Below are 23,312 nucleotides of genomic sequence, written 5' to 3'. Positions count from 1 at the left end.
TTAATATTATTATATTAATAATAAATTTTTATTTTTAAAAATATTTAAATTTAATAAAATATTATAATTTTCAATATCACTAAACATACATATTTAATTATCTATATCTAATCATATAATAAATTATTAATATAATTTATTATTTTAATAAATTATTTGATATTTAATTTTATTTTAATAATATCTTTTAAAAACAATAATTTTCATATAATATTAAAAATATTTCAATATTAATATTTTAATAATAAATATTTATTACAATTATAAATATATCAATAATAATTATTTTGTAGTATAAAGGTTAAAATATGCCATAAGTCTATGTACTCTTCACAAATTTGGAATTTAGTCCTTGTACTTCTATTTTCAAGAATTTAGTCCTTTACTTTTCAGATTTAAAAATCAAGTCCAATTGTTAACATTATTAATTTTTATTATCGATTTTTTGATATCACATTTTAAATAAAAATATTTAGTATTCATGTAATATAAAAATGACTTACAATGAACACGAATTTAACAAAATTTTTTAATAATGAAAACAATTGAACTTGAATTTTATATTTAAAAGTAGGACTAACTAAAAATAATTGTACATGGACTAAATTTCAAATTTATGAAAAGTACAAAGACTTATAAATATTTTAACCTAGTATAAAATGTGAACATTTTAATTCTATAAATATGAGCATTTGTTTAAATAATGCTTGTAATTTAAATTAAGTTTTAGTTAAATATTATTTGTTAGAATCGAAAATAATATATGATATAAATCTTAACAAACCATAAACCATGATCGTCATGTCAAATCATCAATAATAAATCAAGAATAAAACTAGATGCGGAAGTGTATTTGAATCTATCAATTTCTTAAAATCTACAAACCTTACGATTTTGATCTTCAAAATCAAAATGACTCTCTTTTCTAAAGATGACATATTAAAAAGTTATCTATATGTGTAATTTGGAGACTAATAACTAAAGTCTAATAAACTTTAACTAAATTAGATCACTTTTAATTTGAACTAATATTTTATTATAGTAAATAATAATATATAATTATACTTATTATATACGTGATCTCTATATTTTTCAACATTATTTATTATTAAGTTTTTATACCACAATGATTATTACATAATATTTTCATATTAAAAATAAATATCAATTGTTAAAAGAAATTTGCACTATAATATTTTATAATAAATATATTTAAATAAAAATATATTTATGTTATATTTGTTTTATAAATAATTATGTAAAATATAAATTTATATATAAAATAAATTTAATTAAATAATGAAAATATAAGAAAATTTCAGTATGTTTGTTTTATTAAAATAACCTTTTAAAAATATTTTTGAAAAATATACCAAATAGTAAAAAATATTTTATATAAATTTATTTAAACTCCAAAAAATATTAACTTTTTAAAAGATAAATTATTTTTCAAAATTTATTTTGGAAAACTATTTTCAATAAAACAAATCACCCTTGATAAAATGGATTTGCTAAATATTTAAGAGAAATTAGAGAGGTTCTATAAAAAGGTAAATTTTTCAAAAAAAAAAAAAAGCAAAATTAAAACAAAAAAATTCACTTTATTTTCACAGTAAAACAGTCGTACGCTTACACTACTACACAGTGCACATTAGGGCTTTATTATCAAAAGCAACATTTTAAAAAAAATGAAAAATTAAAATTCATTTTTTTTATTGGCGATCAGTGAGAAAAAGAAGCAGCGAAAGGGAAAAAAGAAAGAGGGCAATGGAGATTGAAGAAGACGAAGAACGACGTCGTCAAAGGAAGCTTGAAGAAGCACTTGAAGTCAAATCCCTTCGCCGTATTATCAGTGCTTATCTCAAGTATCTTTTTTTTTCCTTCGATTTTTGTCTCTTTTTTTTTTTTGAATTTATTGTTTCTATTATTATGAGTTTTCTCTGTAGTCTCGCATGATTTCTGAATCAGTTTGAGTAGATTCATTTTTTTTAAAGGAAAAGGTATAATGAGAAACGATGATTTTTTAGTTTTTTTTTTATAAATAAAATTAATTTCGGCTGCAGTTCCATTGAAGTTGAATATAGTATACTGCGATGTCTAAACTTAAAATTAAGTTTTAAATTTGAAGGTTAAGCTAATGTGGACTAATTTTCGGTACTTTAAAGAGTTTGAAGTGAAGTATAAAATATTGTTGATTATCGTGCTTGAAGTAATTTTCTTCTTCTAATTTCATGTTTTTTTATTACATTTGTATGCATATTTACACTCTGTTTGGCAGGAAGGAAAGAGAGGGAAAAAATAGAAAGAAAACGTTCTAATTTAATGTTTGAGTTAATATTTTTGAGTTAAAAATATTACATATGCTGTTATTGATTCATCCGCCCTGTCGAAAATAGTATTAGATTTCTAGTTATTATATTTTATGTACAAATTCTGTTGTTGTTACTTGGTTATAGTCTGCCGTCAATTATTTTAAATGTGCTTTTGGTTGTGAATACTATGCTTAGTTTAGTCTCTCTTTGGTTGTTGATTTTGCTTGCTACTAGCTATTTGTTATTTTCTTGTTGTTGCTTCAAAAAAACAGAAAATATATGATTAAACATGACTGAAATGTTATACTTAGATATAATTGTTTCATATAAAACTAAGGAATGCTGTGAACCGCCAATACGTAGAGTAGCAGTGGTTAAAATGAAAAGCAACAAGTCATGCTAATTTCTACTGACAAAGATCTTTTACTTTTGCAAAAATAGTATGTGCTTTTATACTTCAAATGCACTTCGTTCCATTTTGTTTCTGTAGCTAAAGCAAGTATTAAAAGGAATGATCTGACCTTAAATGAGGAAAAGGGTTCGGTTATTCAATATAGTGCTAACTTTGCAATTATCTCTAGCAATAGACAGTTTCTAACTTTCCATACCAAGTGCCAACCCTGTTTCAATTGTCAATGATATTTCCCCTTTCTTGCATGGAAAATTTATGCAGTTATCCAGAGGCTGCTGAAGAGGATGTCAGAAGATATGAAAAATCATTTAAGAAGCTTCCGCCTGCTCACAAGGTGCTCTCTCTTGCTTGACTAATCTCTAAAAAGTTACTTTTGCCTGCAACTGATCTCAGGAAATTTGTACACAGTTGGCTATGGTCTTTTACCACTATAACATGCTCAAGACCATGTTCATTATGGTGTTAGTTTAGAGAAAAGGAGGAACCTAAATTTTGGTTTTTTTAAAAATATATGCTCAATACCAGGAATGGGTCTTTTTAGTTATTAGGTTACCTTCGAATCTAAAGCAAAACAGTGAGGGAATTTTATTGAACTTGACATTAATAAATCTTTTTCTGGTGTGCTTCACAGTTAGGCAACTATAAAGATGGATGCAAGAATTTTCCATTCCGAGACATTTTATAAATGTGCCTCCCTGATTCAGACTTCAGAACCTGAGAAAAGTGCTTGAGATAGCTTGGTGTAACATTCTATCTAACCATAACTGAGACTAATTACATGCTTTTAGAAAGAAAATGTGCCTACCTATTGCTATGAAGCAAATTGGACTTAGCTGTTGTCTTAGTTGCTGCTGTTAGGAAGGGTGGAAGCAAAGGGTATTTTTTTAACCCAACGAAAGAAAACTGGAAATTGAGATTCTTGTCCAGTTATGTCTATTTTCTTTCTCAGTATTCCGATAGGGTGTTTTGCTATTTACTTCATCATACTTTATATGTAATGTTGCTTGGAAATGTACTGGCCTTATCTACAAGGATGCAGTCATTTAAATATTCTTCTTTGCTGCAAGATCTTCAGTGTGATTGGAACTTTTTGTGCCAAATTGTTCTGCTCTTAAATGGTTACCTTTATTATCCTTGCTTTATTATGTCCTCAATTTGTTTTTTTGTTTTTTTAGGCTTTGTTGCCCCACTATCCTTCTAAGTTCCAAAATCTAAGAAGGTAAATTTCTATTTCCTTGCTTTTATTTGTGGTTTAATTTCTGGTTCCCAGTTTATGCTGCCTTAACTTAGAACAGGTCCAAAATCTTAATTTGAAACTTATTTTTGACCTAACTGAAACTTTTGTTAAAGTACACAGACTAGATTTGCTTCTTTTAAACAATTTGTACAAGTGCATTGACTATATTCCTAATTAAACCTTTCAAGGAAAAGAAAACTGTTGTGTTGTGTATCTCAACTAAAATATGGTTTTGACATCTTAACAAATTATAATTTCTCACATTTCTTGGTGCAGGTGTATTTCTTTGAATTCGTATTTCATATTTACCATGCTTCAGGTGTGTCAGAGTACATTTCTGTTTCTCCACTAGTTTCTGTTGGAAGATAATATACTCGAAAGGCTATAATTATTAAAATCTGTTTGACAGGCATTTGAACCTCCTTTAGATATGAGCCAGGATGTGGATGGTTGCAAGGATCCACACCTAGAAAACTTTGAACATGGGCATTGCCATTCTGAGGAGAGAAATGCTTCCTCTTGTCAGTCTGCATCAACCAGCGGAAGAATGTGTTGTTCTAACCATGCTGAAGCTTGTCCTCAGGAAAAAAGCAACATAATGAGCAATCCAACAACAGAGGTGCCCACTCACTAGTTTTTTGTGAAATATATTTAATTTGTATAATAAATATCAAAACTCCACCATTTGATTGTTTCTTGATTTATTTCTTTTCATTTAGAAATTTGACTTTTGTAGATAGCTGCAGGAGGTGAAAAGCGAACAGCAACATGAGCCTATCTTTGGAAGCGGTGCTGGAGAAGTGGAAAATAACAATGAGATAGCTGAATGTTGCAGCAACGATGTCGCTGATTCTAATGGGAATGTAATACATTTTATTCTTTACATGCTGTTTTTATCTTTTGCCAAGACAAATGAGATGTTGGATGTTGGCTAGATGAAAATTTAGTTCTTCTATTTGTAAAAAGGTGCTTAAAGATTCAACAAGTTCTTAGTTAATTAGGTGTTGCATCTTCTGATCTATCATGATTTCTTTCTGCAACCAAGCATTTGGCTCAACTTCTGGGTTAATAATTTCCCATTCAAAGAGTGGGATTCTATTCCCCATTACCCCAAACCAAGAGAAAAATAATTGCTTTCCCTAATTCTTATAGTTACATATTTCCATGATATTTAGGAGTAGGGAACTTTATGTTTTTCTATCTGTGTCCCTCATCCCTTCCCCTCCTTTTTCTTCTTATTTGATCTTGTGTTGTAAGATGTGTGTGTAAACTCTGGTTCTTGTTTGGAATAGTTACTGTCTGTTTGATCAAAATGCATTCATGTGATGCATACAAGTGTTTATACAGACACAACTTTGGAGATCATTGATAGGAAGTTTCCCTTTCTACAGAGAAGTTAATAGAATTTCTTAACTACTATTTGCAGACATGTTGAGGCTGGGTATATTAGAAATGATTAGGGCTGCATGGGGCCCCTCATTGAAGAGTGTTATGAAAAGTTTTTTTTTTCTTTTTTAAAACGCTTTTTCCTTTCATTCTTGTATTGGCAGATTCTGAAGCAAGTTATCTGTGCACTTTTGTCATCATTGTCTAATTTTTTGAAGCGTGATATTCAATCTATTTTCTGTTTGCCGTTCTTTTCTAATTATCTCTGCCTATCTGTTTTTAAATTCAGGCATTTTCATCTCCACATGACTGGCTGGATCCATCATTGCAGTTAAATGTTCCATTGGTTGATGTTGATAAGGTTTGTTGGTGTTCATGCTCTTGCTGTTAAGTGTTAGTGTTGAATTAAATTGTTAGTCCTAAGTATATCCATTAGTTTTATCACTTTAAGTATTGCACGAAGGTCTTATAATAATATAGACTTGTCCTAATTTACTTTTTGCTGTCTTAGTTAGAATTTTGGTTTGGAATTTTTAGCATGAAATATGTTTCATTGTTTAAACTTGCAAAAAAAAAGTGTTGTAATTCATGTTTATTTCTTTTATTTCTTCAGGTGCGTTGCATAATAAGAAATATTGTAAGAGACTGGGCAGCAGAGGTATTACTTTTTTATATTTTATTTTAAATGGTTCTCAAGTTTCGAGTCACCATGGATGGTTTCAGGACAAACTTGTATAAGTTCCTTTTTGTATGTTCTTTTGATAAACGTGGAACTATTACTTTATTGCAGGGAGAAAAAGAACGAAATCAGTGCTATGAGCCCATTCTTGAAGAACTTGATGCCCAATTTCCTAATCGCTCCAAAGAGAGGTACGGATCTTTAATGTGTTACTTTGGACTTTGTCCTTATATATACTGAATTTTCTTTTCACTTGTCTAATGATTGGGATGATAGCATTATTTTTCAATTTGGTTAGAAAATGCATTTTTTTCAAGAGTAGCAAACCACTCATATTGCGGTAATTTTGGGATTAGAATCCAGATAGACCTTGAGCTTCCTGCTTGTATACGAATCTTAATATGACTGATAAGAAAACCATATTTTTTGTAACTGTATTTTGTTATGTTGTGGTATGTAACTGTTTTGTTTTACTATTGTAGTAAAACCATATATTTTGTTGTGCAGCCCTCCTGCATGTTTAGTTCCTGGTGCTGGACTTGGGCGGCTAGCCCTAGAGATTTCATGCCTTGGTATGTATTTTATGTCAAACCGTTACTTCTTTGACTTGACGGAGGCTATCATTGTTCTTTTGAGATTTCTCATCTCATGTAACAGGTTTCATAAGTCAAGGAAATGAATTTTCGTACTACATGATGATATGTTCAAGTTTTATTCTTAATCAGTAAGAACTTTACCTCTAGTACATTTATGCAAACTAGAATCCCTTTGTAAAGATGCGTGTTCTGCTAAGTCTATCCTATTCCTTTTCCCAAATCCCAAGAGCCATAAAATTTATTTGTTCTATTTCATTTTCCAGTACTGAAACAACTGGACAATGGACAATATATCCTTGGATCCACAGCAATTGCAATTCACTTTCAGACAATGATCAACTTCGTCCTGTTTCAATACCAGATATTCATCCAGCGAGGTATTAAGCCATTGTTTACTTCTGTGGTTTCCCTATAAATGCTTTACAGTTTTATGTAATTTACTTTTCTTGAACCTGTTCCTTGCAATATACCTTCCAAGTCAACTCCAGAGCTTAGGAGAAGCATTTTGCCTTGATGGTCCATTATTGATTTTTTTTTTAGTTTTTTTTTTCTTTATGAAACTCCCAGTGGTAATGATCTTATATAATAGAGTCTATGAATATCAAAGGCTTAGTTTATTGTTTAGAACCTATCAGCCTACGAAAAACTTAATGGACAAATCTTTGTCTTTCTGCTTATAAAACTTATGTCAATTCCATTGAGGTTCTTTGTTTCATAATATTTACGTGAATTTCATTGCTAAGTTGCCATTGGCTTTTCTGGTTGCTGGCAGTGCAGGGATTACTGAAGGATTTTCTATGTGTGGTGGGGATTTTGTTGAAGTCTATAACGATTCCAGCCAGATTGGTAAAGTTACTGGCGCTTCTTCTTCCATGTATATTGTAATTTTTGTCTATTGACTATGAATGTTATACCATATGCTCCTTATTTATTAATTACACTAACTAGAATAGTAGTACATATAAAGTAGAACACATACCTTTAAGGCCTAGGTGTGGTAGGACTACTTTCCTTAAAACTGATTGAAATGGTAGCAGAGTACCAGCCGCTTTGTGGCTGAAAATGACCCTTTAGGTTTGCAATCTATCTTCTTGTTGTTACTTATCCAATAATGGCACTAATCCTTCAATGGGGGAGGTTCTTGTGGGTTGGCTACATTCCACAATAGGAGTGCAGTTTTTAAGTTGTTGGCACATACATATATATGGATGTACTTATGTGCATATTAGCTGTACCGCATATGTATATCGGATTGTAAAACCTTATGGAGTGTATGTATGCTGTCTACAGGAGTCTGGGATGCTGTTGTGACTTGTTTCTTTATTGACACGGCGCACAACATCATTGAGTACATTGAAATCATATCAAGAATTTTGAAGGAGGGTGGTGTGAGTTACCCTTAACACTGTTTTATTCATTTTACCTTTAACATTGCTTTGAGTTGGTGTAATGATTAAACAATTGGTTGGATGGCAGGTTTGGATAAACTTCGGACCTCTATTGTATCACTTTGCAGACATGTACGGGCAGGAAGATGTAAGTTGTATTCTGAGCACTTCTATGCCAAAGCAATTTTATTGGCTGATCTTAATGTTTTGCTCCACTCATCTAAGGGGTGTAATTGAGTGAAGCCTAAGCAGTAAGAAGCTCGGTCTCAAGCTTGACTCAAAAAGGCTCGATTTCAGATAAAAACCAAACTACTTGAGCTTGTTCAATAGGTTTGTTTACCTAGTGAAAAAAGAGCTTGATTCTCATGCTCGGTCTCAAACTTGATTATTTTTGCATGAATATGAGCTCAAATTGAAAATTTTCTTAACTAAATAAAAGTAATAAAAAGATGTATTAAAATAATAAATAAAAAACTCGATTAGGCTCACGAGCAACTCAAGTTAGGAGTTAGGCAACTTAAGCCATGAATTAGGATACTCAAACTTGGCTCCCTTGAGAAATCAAGCTCAACTTAAGTGGAGTTCGTGTTTTCCCGAGTCAAGCTCAATTAGCTTGTAAAGACAGATGTCCAGTTTTTGCTACTGTGCCCCTTACTATTCTATCTCCCTCCCTTACCTTTTTCTCCCTTTATCTGCACTTTAGGATATGTCAATTGAGTTGAGTTTGGAAGATGTAAAGAAGATTGCTTTTCACTACGGATTTGAGTTAGAGGTAATATTTTGTACACCCTTTTTGTTCTTATATGTCCCATAATTTTTTTTCCCTTTAATTTTTGGCCAAGCCATGTATTCAATCATACCGTCATATTCATGACTGCAGAAAGAACAGACCATTGAAACAACGTATACTACAAATCCTCGATCCATGATGCAAGTAAGTGTTTTAACCTTCTCCACTAATTCTCATTCCAGGTGTCACATTCTATCTTATTATATCTAAATGGAAATGGTGCTCTTCTTCCTTTGGTGATTCCATATTAGGTTCATAATCAAACTGTTCATCACTGTCTGTTTGCCCATGACTCGCATGTACTTCGCCGGTTGATTATATATGTCAATCAAAGACATCAAGAACCATTTTACCTTGGTTTTGCTAATCAAATAGTTCATCCATGCCCATTTGCCTATTCTTACATGTCATTAGCCTGTTCATTATAACATCAATCAAAGACACCAAAAAACATTATACCCAATCTTTGCGCTTAGCCGCCATCACAGATAATGCTATTTGTACAGTTAAATGTTGTGTCCTAAAATTTTAGCTTCCTGATTATGATACTCTTTGCAGAACCATTACCATGCTGCATTCTGGACAATGCGAAAGAAAAGAACAACTACGACATAGCTTGCAAGAAGATGATATGCATTCCTCTCTTAAACATACTCTCAGGTTTTATTCCTCATTTGGATATTTTTTATATATAAGACTTAATTTCCCCTGAGATTTTCTTGTTAGTTTGGATTATTACAAAACATAATCAGTTCTTTGATTAATTATATAGATTTATGCAATCAGCATATTCTGTTTTGAACCAAAATTTTGTTTCCTTACAACTTAAGAGTTGATGTTAACCCAAGTTTTCATTTTACATTTATTTGGACGTGTATGATTCGGAAAACTTTAAAAAGTTCGAATTTACATTTGTTGGAGATACAGTGTTGTTTGTGTAAATATATATTTGATAAGGGGAAGAGGTAGAGGTAGGGATTGAACCCAGGACTAGTTTGACCTGAAGACTTGATAACAAATCTTTTATTAACTCTACTCATGGTTCGATTGATGACATATTGGTATATTTGATATTCACCTAGGAGTATGGATAACTTAGCTTAAATAGATGTGTATACCAAGTCCTAGGGGTGTAACTAAGCCGACCTGAGCTTGAATATTGGCAAGTTAAAGCTCAAGCTGAACTCAAAATTTGAAGTTCGATACTTGGTTCGAGCTCGATTGAATATCTACTTTTATGTTTGAGCTTGGTAGGAGATATAATTGAATTACTCGAGCTCAAGCTTGATTAAGCTTGTTTATCAATTTTCATATTCAAGCTCGAGCTCGGCTCTATAATTAAGCTTAAGGTTAATAATATATATTAAGGGCAATAATGTAATTTAATAATATTAAAAATGAAAAGCTCAATAAAGCTTGTGAGTTGTTCAAGTCAAGTATTACTAAGTTTAAATTTGGCAGAATCGATAGCACAAGCTAAAGTTTAGCTGAATAATTACTAAATCGAGTTCGAGTCTCTTTCAAGTCGAACTCAAGTAGTTTGCTAGTACTAGTTTGGCATGAAAGGTGGGAAAAGTGAAGATGGAAATCTTTGATAAGAAAGTTAAATAAACCAATAAGATGTTTTAGTTATCAGAGTAATTACTTTGATGATAAGTCAATTTGGTCTCAATATTTTATTAATATTTGGATGATAGGATAAAGACGAAAGTCTTGAATGTCTACTTATCTTCATTGTTACTTTAATGTTGTTGTCACATTAGTTAATTTTATCATTTGTAATAATAAAAGAGCTCTTTATCATTTTCAAACATTAAATTGAAAGTTAAATTATTATACATAATAATTTTGAAAGTAATTTTCGGATATTGTTACTAAAATTCTCCTTTTATTGTTAACTAATTATGAAAAATTGTGTGTAGGGTTTACGGGTATTTTTAGCATAAATAAAAGGCATAATGAATTGATTGGATTATTAATTTTAACGATAATGATGCGGTAGCTTTCATGTTTATATTATTAAAAAGAATGTTTTAAAATTTTTAATGAAATTATGTAATATTAATGTTATTAGATTTTAATCTTTGAATTAATTTTTTCGTCTAAATAAAATCTAAAATTTGTGTTAAAATAATGAAAAGGAAAATGATGTAATTAACACTTTTTAATTTTTGGCAGCAAATGTAATGAAACTTAAACATAAAGATAAGCCATTTGGTAATCAATTAGATTAGGCATGTTTTGACTTTATAATTACTTTATAAACAAGTTTACGATATTTGTTTAAACCCAAATAAAATTTCTTTTCTTTTCTTTTTACGTACCCCTATGATATAAGTACAATAATAAATTTCATTAAAATTAAATTTGGTCCATGCCTAACGTTTTCTAATGTATAAAAACAATTTAAATTTACTGATTTTTATAATAATAATAAAAATTTGTTGCAAAAGCATCATTTATTCAATTTAATTTTCTTTTATTAAAATATAAATCTTAAACATCTTGAAATTCCAATATGTATTCCTTACATCCAATTTTTTTCAATTAAAATTCTATATTTTAATAATTTAGAATATTCTCTGTAATAATTAAAAAAAAACTAGTGAAGAGAGACAAAAGAGAAAAAGAATATAACTTTTCTTTTTGTAATTTATTTTGTTTTCGTATATATTTATTTTGTTTGTTTGTTGAATGTAGCAATCTGAATCAGTCATTTTCTCAGTGTCAACACGTGTCAATCAGTGTACGAAAACACAAAACGCAATTCATCTCACTCAAGCTACCAATTATTTTAATTCTTTATTTTTAAAATATCAAAATTTTAGAATTAAAATTAAATAAAACACTATTAATATTTTATAGATTTGAAAGAATTATAAAAACATGAATATTAACATAAAAATTATATAAATACGATATAAATGTATTAATATTTTAAATATACAATGTATATTTATAAGTAAAATTATAATTATAAATAATATACATTCAAATTCACTATAATTAAAATTAAATATTATCAAGCATCATTTTAAAATCAGATGAATAGTTAAATCGATTGGATTAAAAAATCATAAAATGTTAAAAGTTATTAAAAATTTTAATAAAACTAATTTATTGGTTTCAACCAACAGTTTGTTCAATTTTTTTATCAGTTTCAAGCGATTCACTTAAAAGACAATTAAATTCTTTTGTTCGAACCATATACCGATTAATACTTGATCTAATTGGTTTAACCATTGTTTTAGTCCAGTTTTGATAACACTAAGCACCACCAAATACCAAAATATATCTAAAACTAAACCGTAGTAACTTAAAAGAGGATTTACACGTAGTGAGATTTAAGTTAAAATAAATCTCGAGACAATTTACGCATGATTTATTTTATGGGTCATTGGGTCTCAATATGTGTATGAATACCATGGACAAATTTTACCCAATTCTTTTCAACTCTTCATCTATTATAAATAGTACCAATTTGATTTTACATTGTATTTGTTTATATATTTCTTATTTATGAGTATATTAGTAAATATTAAAAGATCTCTTAGACCTTATTGGCTAAATACATATAATATTATTTATTTATTATGATTTATATAAACATATAAATTATAAATATAATTAGCCAAAAAAATACTATAAATTTTTATTTAATATTTGTTTTAATAAAGGAAACCAAAAACCAAAAGGAAAAAAAGAAAGAAGAAACCAAACCCTCCTTTTTATTAATTTCCAGTTTTTCTCTTTCATCTCCTCCGTCTCTCTCCCAGAGACTGAGAGAGATTTTTCGTTCTTTCTTTTCTTCATTTTTTTCCTTCGATTTTCCCTTCCTTAAATAAAAAAAAACCCCCTTAATCCTCCTTTATTTACATCACTTGCCACTCTCCCCCTTCATGTCTCCATCTTAATTCAAAACAAAAATTCCCCCAAATTATAAAATTTCATATTTCTTCTTCTTCTTCTGTTGCTGCTGCTGCTGTATTTAGGGTTTTCTTTTTTAGTTTTTTTTATGTAAATATGGAGAGATCCGATGGTAAACTTCCCAGCAGCTTCTCTCAAGCTTCCTCAGGTTTTTTTATTTTTTTCAATTTTGTTTTTGTTTTTATGATGCGAAAGAAAATTAATTTCCATGAAAAGTTTGGATCTTTACTTTTTTGTTTCTCAGCTACCAAACGGTATAGCTTTACTGTCTTTGCTAGATTACTGATTTACCTTTCTTAAAAAAAAAATTAAAAATTTCGGTTTTTTTAGTTTAATTGTAGGGTTTTGTTTATTTGATGGTTTGTTGAGATGTATTGTATCAGTTCATCGGCTTATATTGTTTAATCGCTATTCTTTTATGGTTTTATTTTTTGCAGATAATGCTCTTTTTGATGCATCCCAGTACGAATTTTTTGGTCAAAATGCTGTGGAAGAAGTGGACTTGGGGGGTTTAGAAGATGCTGAAGAGGATTCTCCTGTGTTTGCATCCACTGAAGATGATGAGTACCATTTGTTTGATAGAGGAGAGGTGAGATTTTATTCCTTTGGTTACACATTGTGCAGCCCTCCAGTCAGATTGCATTTTGCCCCCTACTCAAAAAGCGAGCAAATTAGTCTTTCTACATTAGATTAAAAGCAGTTTAGTCCTTTGCATGTCTGACAGAATAACTAGATATAATTGCCACATGTACATCGTACAGAGACCAGTTTTAACAGTAAAAATGGATGGAATTTTTAACAAAAAGATCAAATTGTTTTTATATCTAACCTATCATTTTTTTGAATAAGGGGCAAAATGCAATCTAATTCCTTTTAAAGGGGCCTCTATGGCATTTTTACTGTTACTTCCGCATTGCTTTCTAGATGCTGCTACTTTTTCATTCTATGATATGAAAAGTCCTATGTTATGACCTTAAATTGTTATTTACATTGGAGTTTGATTAGGCCTTAAACATCTTCGTCGAGTTTGTTGGCCTTCAATTTTGTACTTATCTCTTGTGTTTTAGTCTATGTTGTTGAACACATTTTGAACTTTAATTGTGTTCTATTCCCTGGTTATTTTCGAATTTGAAGTTTACAAAGTTTAATAAGAAGTTTGATTAGTGTACTTATGTAATGTTGTAAGACAGTTTACACTTTCGCAATTGGCTTATGTTCCAAATACTTTTGCTCGAATGGAGGTTTTTTTTGGTTTGGAGGTGAATTGATATTCTATGGTAAAAGTATCATGGAGGCCCCTATACTAGAAGTCAGATTACATTTTGTTCCGTCTACTCAAAAAAAGGGTCAAATTAGTCTCTATATATTAGTTTAAGGAGCATACTAGTCGTTTTTGTTAAAAAATTTATCCATTTGTAGTATAAAAAATGGACAAATTTCATGCTGATGTACAAGGACCAGTTTTTAATAGTAGAAATGGATGAAATTTTCAACAGGACCAATTTGCTCTTTGAACTAACATAAAAGGATTAATTTGCCCTTTTTTTTGTTTTTTTGTAGAGGGGGCAAAATGCAATTAGATCCCTAGTACAGGGGCCTCCATAGTACTTTTGACAATATTCTATCCATTTGAAGTTCCCCTTTTGTAAAGGTGTTATCAATCTGAGGATGTTAACATGCATGAAAAGATCCTACTCTTGATATTTATTTTCGACGAATACAACTTCATATACACATTACTTTATGTTGGAATTCAAAATTAAGGGTACTATGTGATAAAAGAAATAGTTCCTTTAATTTTTAACAAGAGATATCCGAAGAAAGAAAGATGTGCTCATAAACTAAAGCTTTATATATATATATATATTGTTTTGGATGATGAAGCAGTTAATATTATCTTTCTGTTTCATTTTGTTCCTGTTTTGAAGAAATTTATGCCATTAATTTCTGCGCTTATGCATATTGATTTCATTATTTGCAATAGTCCGTCATCTATTAAACACAAATCTTGTTTCGACTTTCGATATTTCTGGATTGTGAAATATGACTATTTTCAGTTCTAATTTTCCTGTTATTCATTTTCAGGTTGTGGGTTTAGGATCATTGTCTGACATGGATGATCTGGCTAGTACTTTTGCAAAGGTCAGTCCCTCAATCCATCTAACTTAGCATTCATGAAATTTCATAATTCTCCATACTCACATATTTGTTTACTTTCTTTTGTTCTCTTGCTACTATTTTTTGTTTTTATTCGTGTATTGTCCTTTGGTAAAAGTACCATGAAGGCCCTTTTACTAGGAGTTGGATTGGATTTTGCCCCCTTCATTCAAAAAAAGGGCAAATTGGTCCCCGCACATTAGATCAAATAGCAAACGGTCCTTCTATTAAAAATCCCATCCATTTTTACTGTTAAAACTGGTCTCATGTAGCACACCACTGGTAACAGTCTGGTTATTCCATCAACTAGGTCAGTTTTTAACAGCAGAAATAGATGAAATTTTTTAACAGAAAAGTCCTGTTTGCTCTGTGATCTAACTTACGTGGACTAATTTGCTCAAATTTTGAGTACAGGGGGCAAAATACAATCTGACTCTTAATATAGGGAATTTCATGATACTTTTACCATTGCCCTTCATGTTCGTAGCATTTTAATGTATTTCTCTTCCTTCTACAGTTGAATAGGGTTGTTGCTGGACCAAGAAATCCAGGAGTTATTGGTGATCGATCGGGATCTTTTTCAAGGGAAAGTGAGTAGAACTAAGCCTTATTGTATGCCACATATTGTAGTTATAATTTTGTATTGCTACTAATGAATGAACAGGGTAATAATTTCGTTCCATTTTTCTGCTTGAAAATCCCCAGAACAAGCATTCCTCACCATCATAACTTAGTAACATGAACTAAATTGAAATTTTGTACTTACCCCATCTATAGATAAACTGACAGTGAATGTACTTGATAGGTCCTTTATTGTAGGGATTTAATCAAATTAGTCTTTTTACTATTAAATGGATCAATTTAGTCCCTGTACTATTAAAAAGAATCAAATAAGGTCAAATTGGAATAGAATTAACATTTACTGTTTGACAGAGTTAATATTTTTAAGTCTTTATGGTTTTGTAAATGAAATCCTTTGTTTGGAATTGAACTGCATTTGAAAAAATAATTTTCTAAATTTTTTTATACAGTAAATGTTAACTCTGTTACAGTTTGGACCTATTAGATTCTTTTTAATGGTATAGTTTGTCCCTATAATATAGGGACCTGCCAGGTACTTTAACCAACTGACTTATATTCTTGTTATCCGGACACAGTTTCATGTTGAATTAAGTGAATGTTTGTTATTATATACACACTATATCTATATGTTTATATACACACGCACAAACAATTCTTTATCTTTCTATGTGAAGGCTGTTAACTAAAAGATCAACTTGAGTTTGGTATTCTTATTCAAGTTCCTTTTTTTTTCAACATAAAGTTCTCATCTTTAGTTGAGTAATGAATTTGTAGGATTTTTCTTTCAATGGTGCTTCTTTATACTTTTTAGTAGCTTATGTTACAGTTGTGAACAAATTCTTCCAGGTTCATCTGCTGCTGATTGGTCTCAAGATGGAGACTACCTAAATTGGATGGATCAGCATGTGTTCGATGTAGAAGATGTTCAAGAAGGCAAGGGATGGTCCTCGCAACCACATCTTTCTACAGCTCCTCCTGTCCTGGAACCAAAACCTTTGTATAGAACTTCCACATATCCCCAGCAGCAACCACAGCCACATCACTTTTCTAGTGAGCCGATCGTTGGATCTAAATCAACCTTCACGTCTTTCCCACCTCCTGGTAACAGATGTGAGCAGTCTTTACCTCCTCACCTAAAAATCCCAGCTCTTACCAGTGGATCTCAGTCCCCCTTCTCTCCATTGTCTAACTCTAGTCTCCGTTTGGCTGGTTTATCTCATGGGTTGCATTACTGTGGTAATATGTCTCAGTTAACATCTCCAGGCCTATCTTTTAGTAGCAGATCGCAAAATCATTGGGTTAACAATTCCGGTTTATTACATGGAGATCATGCTGGTCTTTTGCATCATATGTTGCAACATCAAATACCTCATCAAAATGGCTTGATATCCCCACAGTTAATGTCACCGCAACAACACAGGCTGCACCATTCGATTCAACCATCTTTGGCACATTTGACTGCGTTACAATCTCAGCTGTATAATCCTCATCCTTCTTCGCATAAAATGATGCTTGGAACGGCTGATCATAGGGAACAACGGACAAAATCATCAAGAAACAGGCAGAGCATGCGGTTTTCTCAGCAAAGTTCTGATACCAGTAGCCAGAAAAACGAGAGTGGGTTGGTACAATTCCGATCCAAGCATATGACCGCTGAAGAAATAGAGAGTATTCTTAAGATGCAACATGCTGCGACACACAGTAACGATCCTTATGTAGATGATTATTACCACCAAGCCTGTCTTGCCAAAAGATCATCGGGATCCAGGGCTAAACATCTTTTTTGCCCGTCTCACTTGAAAGAATCACATTCTCGATCTCGTAACAGTAGTGGAGAGCAGCATTTGCATGTTCATGTTGATGCACTTGGGAAAGTCCCCATCCCTACCATTCGTAAACCTCGTCCTTTGCTTGAAATTGATCCTCCATTAGTTGATGGAGGTTCTGAACAGAAAACCGAGAAGCCTCTAGAACAGGAACCGATGCTAGCAGCTAGGATCACCATTGAAGATTCTCTAGGCCTTCTTTTCGATGTTGATGATATTGACAGGCTCTTACAATCTAGTCAGCCCCAAGACGGTGGAGCTCAACTTAGACGGAGGCGGCAGATCCTGCTTGAAAGTCTAGCACAATCGCTTCAGCTCGTTGATCCTCTTAGCAAAGGCGGACATGCGGTTACCTGTTCTCCCAAAGATGACATTGTGTTCGTAAGGATCGTGTCTCTTCCAAAGGGTCGTAAACTTATCACCAGGTACCTTAAACTTCTCATCCCTGGAAGTGAGCTTATTCGAATAGTATGCATGGCCATTTTCCGTCACTTGAGATTCTTGTTTGGCGGTCTTTCTTCTGATCCCGAAGCAGCTGAAACAACTACCGACCTTGCAAAGACCGTTTCCCTATCTATCAACAACATGGATATCCGTTCACTTAGTGCTTGCCTTGTTGCTGTTGTTTGTTCTTCAGAACAACCACCGTTCAGGCCCCTCGGAAGCCCTGCTGGTGATGGTGCTTCAGTTATTCTAAAATCCGTTCTCGAAAGAGCCACTCAAGTCTTAACTCATCCATCCGGAAATTTCCCAATGCCTCATTATGCATTCTGGAGAGCATCGTTTGATGAATTCTTCACTCTCCTCACCAAATACTGCGTCACCAAATACGAGTCGATAATACAATCGATGCACAACCAGTCTCTACCAACCACAGAAGTAATTGGTTCAGAAGCTATAAGACGTGAAATGCCTTGCGAGCTCTTACGTGCTAGTCTCCCTCACACCAATGAAGTTCAAAGAAAGCTTTTAATGGACTTCTCACAACGTTCTGTCCCGGATAACGGATCCAACTCGCCTGCCGGAAGTAATAGCCAAATAAACTCCGAATCAGTAATGGGCTAACCTAAAAGAAAAAAAGGTTTTAGAGGTCTTTTACACTTTGGGTTCTTGTTTAAATGACACCCCTTTTTTTTAATTTTTTTTATCATTTTCTTAAAAAAAAGAAGAAGGAATTTCAAGGAGGGAGAATCCAAGAATGGCAATGGCAAAGGGGGGAATTGGTGGTGAGTGAATGAATGAAAAGTTGAAGCTTTTTTATGATTATTATAATGGTTGCTATGTTGATTGAAACATTTAAAATGCCAAAGTTGGGAAAGCTTTAGTGGGGTTTAGGAGAAGAATATGTACAAGATCTTGGGAATGGAATTGGAAGCTTCTTTTTCTTTTTTTTAGTTTTATGTTTATATATATAATATATACTGTTTCATTTCATTATGTTAGTTTGTGAAGGAGATTGATGTATGATGAATGGTGATGCAATCTTTTTAAAATTCTATTTGTTGGGAACTGAGGGAGCAAAGGGCTTCTTCTTTGAGCAAAACAGAATCTTGTAATAGTTGAAAATTTGTTGTTTAAATATACTGAAAATGTTCCTTTGATTCTGCTGCCGCTTATTTGTTTATTTTGGAATTTGATTTCTTTCACGTACCTATTAGCTTCCAAAATAACAACTTTTAACTTTTAACATTTTTATGCTATTAGCTTCTATAATAACAATTTTAACTTTTAACTTTTTTACGCTATGTTAATTTAGTCTCAATTATAAAAAATTATCTCTCAACAATTATATTTTTTTTGTGACCCATTTATTTTAAAAAACTAAACAGAAATTATCAGGAAAATTGGATTGTGCATACATAAAAATAGAGATTCTTAAAATCCAATATAATAATTTTTTAAATTAATCTTTAATATTACAAAACAAAACTTTAAATTACACTATGTGAGGGCTTAAATTATTATTATTTTGATTTTAAAAGTTGTTAAGTTCAATTACCATAATTTACCCTAATAATATAAATAAATAAATATTTCTTTATATATACGTATATTCTATCCTCAGACGTCTCTCTGTTGAGCAAGTACACGTGCCCAAAAATTCTAAGAACAGATAGGTATGGAACTTTATATATGATATATTAAATATATATCTCACAAAACATAAATATTAAAAATTTCCTAATGAAGTAAGTAATATGCGTGAGGATAATATAGATGTGAAGTTTTAATATATATATTGAACATATGAACGGGTTGGACACGTATCTTTGACCAACTGATTCTTTTCCTTCACAATGAAACAAGTTTCTGTTTCATTCTCCTTCCCCTTTCCGTCACGCGTTATACAAATAAAATAAAATAAAACAATATTTAGTCCTTAACTTTAGTATTTTTTTCATTTTGGTCCATAAACTAAATCTTCATCTGCATTAGTCCCAGTATGTAGACAAAAAAACAAAAGTTAAAGGATCAAAGAGAGAAATATATCAAGTTCAGGGACTGAATTTTGTTTTACCAAAAAAAAGCATTTTACGGCCGTTCCTCTTTTAAGTTAATATATTTATCCAAAAAATTGTTACTCCTCGGTGGGAAAAAAATAATTAAAATATTAATATTTTAAAAAACAAAATTAAAATATAAAATTACAAAGATATTTAGTTAATAAAAAAATGACTGGAAGCAACACGACAGCAAAGTTAGGTCTCATACGCGGAGATAGCATGTCACCACTTTATTTTTTCTTTTTGTCGAGTCCACTAAATTAATTAATGCGTAGAAAAAATATATATAACACTTTGAAATTTTCAAGAACATGACTTAATATTTTCCTACTCCATTAATTTTGAATAATTATATATACATAAAATTAATTAAAATATAATATAATATATTATATGTCAAAACCATATTATTGATATGTTTACTCTAATAATAAATTAATTTTTTAAATATAATATATTAATATATTCATAAATAATATTTTATCCGATTAAGTGACAAAGAGTTTAATATTTCGTAAATAATATATTAATAAATCCGATTTGATGTTGCTTAATTTTGTATTTACTTGAAACCTAATAGGTCTTGGACATTTTAAAATAATAATAAGATTTTATTTAAATGCTTAAAAGAAACACTTTTGAAGAAAAATTACATTAAATACGTCATTTTTGCTGAAACTTTTGGCTTTTCAAAAGAAAAAAAAAGAGTTAATTACTTTTCTAGTTTTAGTTTTTCCTCTATTAAAAGTATTTTTGTGCTTAATTACTTTTCACCTCTTTAATAATATGGTACTTTCCATTTTTTTCTTCTTGGTGCTTAATTATAAATGTGTTAAAATTATTAATTAAAAATAAAAATATTTTTAAATAATATAAGTGTGTTAATATCTAATTAAAATATTTAATTATTTAAAATATAATTTATATATTCTAATTAAATTTTATAAATAATTGATATTTATTGTATAAAAATATTTAAAATTTATATTTCATATATTAAAACATTAACGATAAGTTATAATAAATTATTTTATATTCTTACTAAAATATTATAATATTAATTAATTTGAATATTATTCAAATACATATTTGTTATTGATAATGGCATGTTTAAAATGAACATTTTATTTCTCAAAAGTACTTTTTACCAATAATACTAAACATAGCACTTCTACAAATTACTTTTCTACAATATTTTTCAAAAAAAAATACTAAACTAGCTATTAATAAACTTGAATTTGATAAAATAAATTAAATAGTGTTACAATTATACTTGAATTTTATAATTTAATAAATAAAGAGTTTACATTTTTAAAAATAGAATTATTATTTTATATATGTATATATCCAGGTCTTAGGCTCCACCTGCCACGCGGTGCAGGCCGCCAACCGGTATTCAGAAAGAGATAGGAAAGTTGGGTTTCTAAGAAACCGCCATTCCCTATTCCCCTTTCTCTCTATATATATATCCATCAAACCCCTTCATCTTCATCTTCATCATTCATTCTTTTACACTTTACTCAATCGTCTCCTTCCTTTCGGAACATAATATATAAGTCTCCTTGTTTCAGCTTAAATTTCCAGCCATGAATCACAACCAGCAACACTTCAATCAATCATCAGCAGGTCGGTTCTCTTCTTCAATCTTTCCTTTCTTATATAGCTTACATGAAAAACCCAGAAATATTAATGTGGTTTAGTACTTGTTTAATGATCAAACAGCTGCATACCCACCACCACCACCCTCCACGGCGCCAGGACCCTACGTGACTGCACCGCCGGCCGGTTACCCGATGAGCAAAGACGAGTACAGTCAGCAAAATCCGGCTGCTGTCGAAACCAAGTCCAGAGGTGATGGATTCTGGAAAGGATGGTAAGTACTACCTAATACCTATACATACATACATACATACATATATACACAATGAAATCTTCTTTTTCTTTTATATATTTATATATATATACTGATGAAATTGAATCGTTTGAATTGCAGTTGTGCTGCCCTTTGCTGTTGTTGCCTTCTGGATGCATGCTTTTGAAGCTTTTATTTTTGTTCTTTCCATTGGAGTTCATATATTAGTTTCCATTGTTTTATAGAAATTATGGGTTTCTTTTTATTGATTTTTACAGATTCAGATTTGATTGTATAACTGGGGACGATGATGACTTTTTTAGGTTAATCTACCCATGTATTTATGTTTTGAATAAATTTATATTATTGTATCATTATTTTTTCTATGGTGGTTGTTTTGTCACACTTCTTTTCAATTAAGCATTATTGTTTTCCACGTCTATATTTATTTCCAGAAGTATCTTCCATTATCATATAATTGAAGGCATAGAATCCAATAAAACATTTTTTGTGTCTATCTAAAATATTAAAAAATTTTAGTGTGCTTTTTTAATGTAGTATTTAAAATACCAATTGGTAATTTGATTGGTATGAATATTGCCTTCAATATAAGGAGACGTGGATTTGAGTGCGTGAGTTAAGGAGGGCTATGTTTAGTTTTAACTCTTATATCAATAAGAGTAAATGTGATTTGATCATATATTAAAATTATTTAAAAATCAATTAAAATGGAGTTAAAAATATTATAGAATGCTTTTTTAAAATTTATTTATTTTAATTAAAATCAAAGTCATATAATCTTATCCATTACTAGTGATACATAATATATTAATATCTCTATCTAATATTCATGATTTATTTATTAAATGAATGCGTTTGAATAAAAGTGTATTTGATTCTCACGAATAATCGGTTCGATTCCCTTTGCTAAAATTAATAATATTTTTAAATAAGTATAAGTAATGAAATAAAATAAAATGGTTCGATAAGATCTCATATCTAGAATTAATGTTATATAATTCAGTTGGAATAATTGTAGAATAGACTAAACCTTCTTAACATCTTTTTGAGCAAGGGGTATGTTATTATATCTATCAACGATATAAGATTCATAATGTATAAAAAGAAGAAGAAGGTGGGCTACAAGAAAAATTCTCCCAGCTACCATAGTGACAACATTTATAAGAGTTAAAATAAGAGTGGGTCTCTCTATGTCATCAAGTAACCATACATGAAGAGGAAATTGTGTAGATTTAACACCTACGCTGACAAATAATAAAGAGATACATAAAATAACAAATAAAAATGGACCTCATTATTATAAATCAAGTTATTAAATATTTTAAACAAATCTTGAAATTTGAAACTTCCCATTATTCAATAAAACCTAAAATTTTTAATAATAAACTAAAATTACCTATCTAATTAGTTACAAACACTAGCAAGTCGTGTGAACCAAAAACGTATTAATTAATAAGAATACATTCCAACTAGTTTTCAAAAATATAAATTTCTATCGTTTATAGATTTGTTTATTTAAAGATAATATTTTTTTTATGAAAATAGCTATTTTTTTATTGATTATGAACATGTATGTTTAGCATTGAGTTTAAACATATTAAATAATAAACAAACCGAATTCAAAACATGATATTGAAATTTTT

At 30.4% G+C, this 23,312-nt stretch overlaps 3 protein-coding genes across 5 annotated transcripts; all 3 read left to right on the top strand.

The window, feature by feature from the left end:
• The first annotated feature begins 1,615 nt into the window (after positions 1-1,615).
• LOC108471718 (uncharacterized) lies at positions 1,616-9,722 on the top strand. 2 transcript variants are annotated; one of them, XM_017773371.2, is made up of 18 exons: positions 1,616-1,865; positions 2,986-3,058; positions 3,900-3,943; positions 4,238-4,280; positions 4,371-4,580; positions 4,708-4,824; positions 5,637-5,708; positions 5,961-6,005; positions 6,138-6,217; positions 6,534-6,598; positions 6,684-6,750; positions 6,886-6,999; positions 7,395-7,468; positions 7,913-8,010; positions 8,099-8,158; positions 8,714-8,782; positions 8,891-8,944; positions 9,359-9,722. In XM_017773371.2, exons 1-18 carry the CDS (start codon positions 1,768-1,770, stop codon positions 9,413-9,415), a joined length of 1,440 nt encoding a protein of 479 aa, XP_017628860.1. In that variant the 5' UTR covers positions 1,616-1,767; the 3' UTR covers positions 9,416-9,722. The 2 variants fall into 2 exon arrangements, with proteins under 2 accessions (XP_017628860.1, XP_017628808.1); XM_017773319.2 differs by having other exon boundaries at positions 4,702-4,824.
• Positions 9,723-12,473: 2,751 nt separating this feature from the next.
• Positions 12,474-18,785, top strand: LOC108453802 (protein PAT1 homolog 1-like). Of its 2 annotated transcripts, none has more exons than XM_017752117.2 (5): positions 12,474-12,875; positions 13,165-13,316; positions 14,813-14,869; positions 15,402-15,474; positions 16,313-18,785. In XM_017752117.2, exons 1-5 carry the CDS (start codon positions 12,824-12,826, stop codon positions 18,355-18,357), a joined length of 2,379 nt encoding a protein of 792 aa, XP_017607606.1. In that variant the 5' UTR covers positions 12,474-12,823; the 3' UTR covers positions 18,358-18,785. The 2 variants fall into 2 exon arrangements, with proteins under 2 accessions (XP_017607606.1, XP_052887287.1); XM_053031327.1 differs by lacking the exon at positions 12,474-12,875 and adding an exon at positions 12,919-12,981.
• A 2,366-nt stretch (positions 18,786-21,151) lies between these two features.
• LOC108483511 (protein CYSTEINE-RICH TRANSMEMBRANE MODULE 4-like) lies at positions 21,152-22,022 on the top strand. Its single transcript, XM_017786962.2, has 3 exons — positions 21,152-21,422; positions 21,519-21,669; positions 21,790-22,022. Exons 1-3 carry the CDS (start codon positions 21,383-21,385, stop codon positions 21,833-21,835), a joined length of 237 nt encoding a protein of 78 aa, XP_017642451.1. The 5' UTR covers positions 21,152-21,382; the 3' UTR covers positions 21,836-22,022.
• Positions 22,023-23,312: the final 1,290 nt, after the last annotated feature.

Source organism: Gossypium arboreum, chromosome 7 (genome assembly GCF_025698485.1).
Source record: "Gossypium arboreum isolate Shixiya-1 chromosome 7, ASM2569848v2, whole genome shotgun sequence".
Lineage (NCBI taxonomy): Eukaryota > Viridiplantae > Streptophyta > Magnoliopsida > Malvales > Malvaceae > Gossypium > Gossypium arboreum.
This window is presented reverse-complemented; position numbering and strand designations above follow the sequence as displayed.

What these genes read in the sequence shown, in the direction of transcription:
- LOC108483511 (XM_017786962.2), top strand. Translation starts at nt 21,383, where the DNA reads ATGAATCACAACCAGCAACACTTCAATCAATCATCAGCAG. An exon ending in CTTCAATCAATCATCAGCAG is followed by an intron (nt 21,423 to 21,518) that starts GTCGGTTCTCTT and finishes ATGATCAAACAG; the next exon opens with CTGCATACCCACCACCACCA. An exon ending in GATGGATTCTGGAAAGGATG is followed by an intron (nt 21,670 to 21,789) that starts GTAAGTACTACC and finishes TTTGAATTGCAG; the next exon opens with TTGTGCTGCCCTTTGCTGTT.
- LOC108471718 (XM_017773319.2), top strand. Translation starts at nt 1,768, where the DNA reads ATGGAGATTGAAGAAGACGAAGAACGACGTCGTCAAAGGAAGCTTGAA. An exon ending in CCTAATCGCTCCAAAGAGAG is followed by an intron (nt 6,218 to 6,533) that starts GTACGGATCTTT and finishes TTTGTTGTGCAG; the next exon opens with CCCTCCTGCATGTTTAGTTC. An exon ending in CCTAGAGATTTCATGCCTTG is followed by an intron (nt 6,599 to 6,683) that starts GTATGTATTTTA and finishes CTCATGTAACAG; the next exon opens with GTTTCATAAGTCAAGGAAAT.
- LOC108453802 (XM_017752117.2), top strand. Translation starts at nt 12,824, where the DNA reads ATGGAGAGATCCGATGGTAAACTTCCCAGCAGCTTCTCTCAAGCTTCC. An exon ending in ATTTGTTTGATAGAGGAGAG is followed by an intron (nt 13,317 to 14,812) that starts GTGAGATTTTAT and finishes ATTCATTTTCAG; the next exon opens with GTTGTGGGTTTAGGATCATT. An exon ending in TGGCTAGTACTTTTGCAAAG is followed by an intron (nt 14,870 to 15,401) that starts GTCAGTCCCTCA and finishes TTCCTTCTACAG; the next exon opens with TTGAATAGGGTTGTTGCTGG.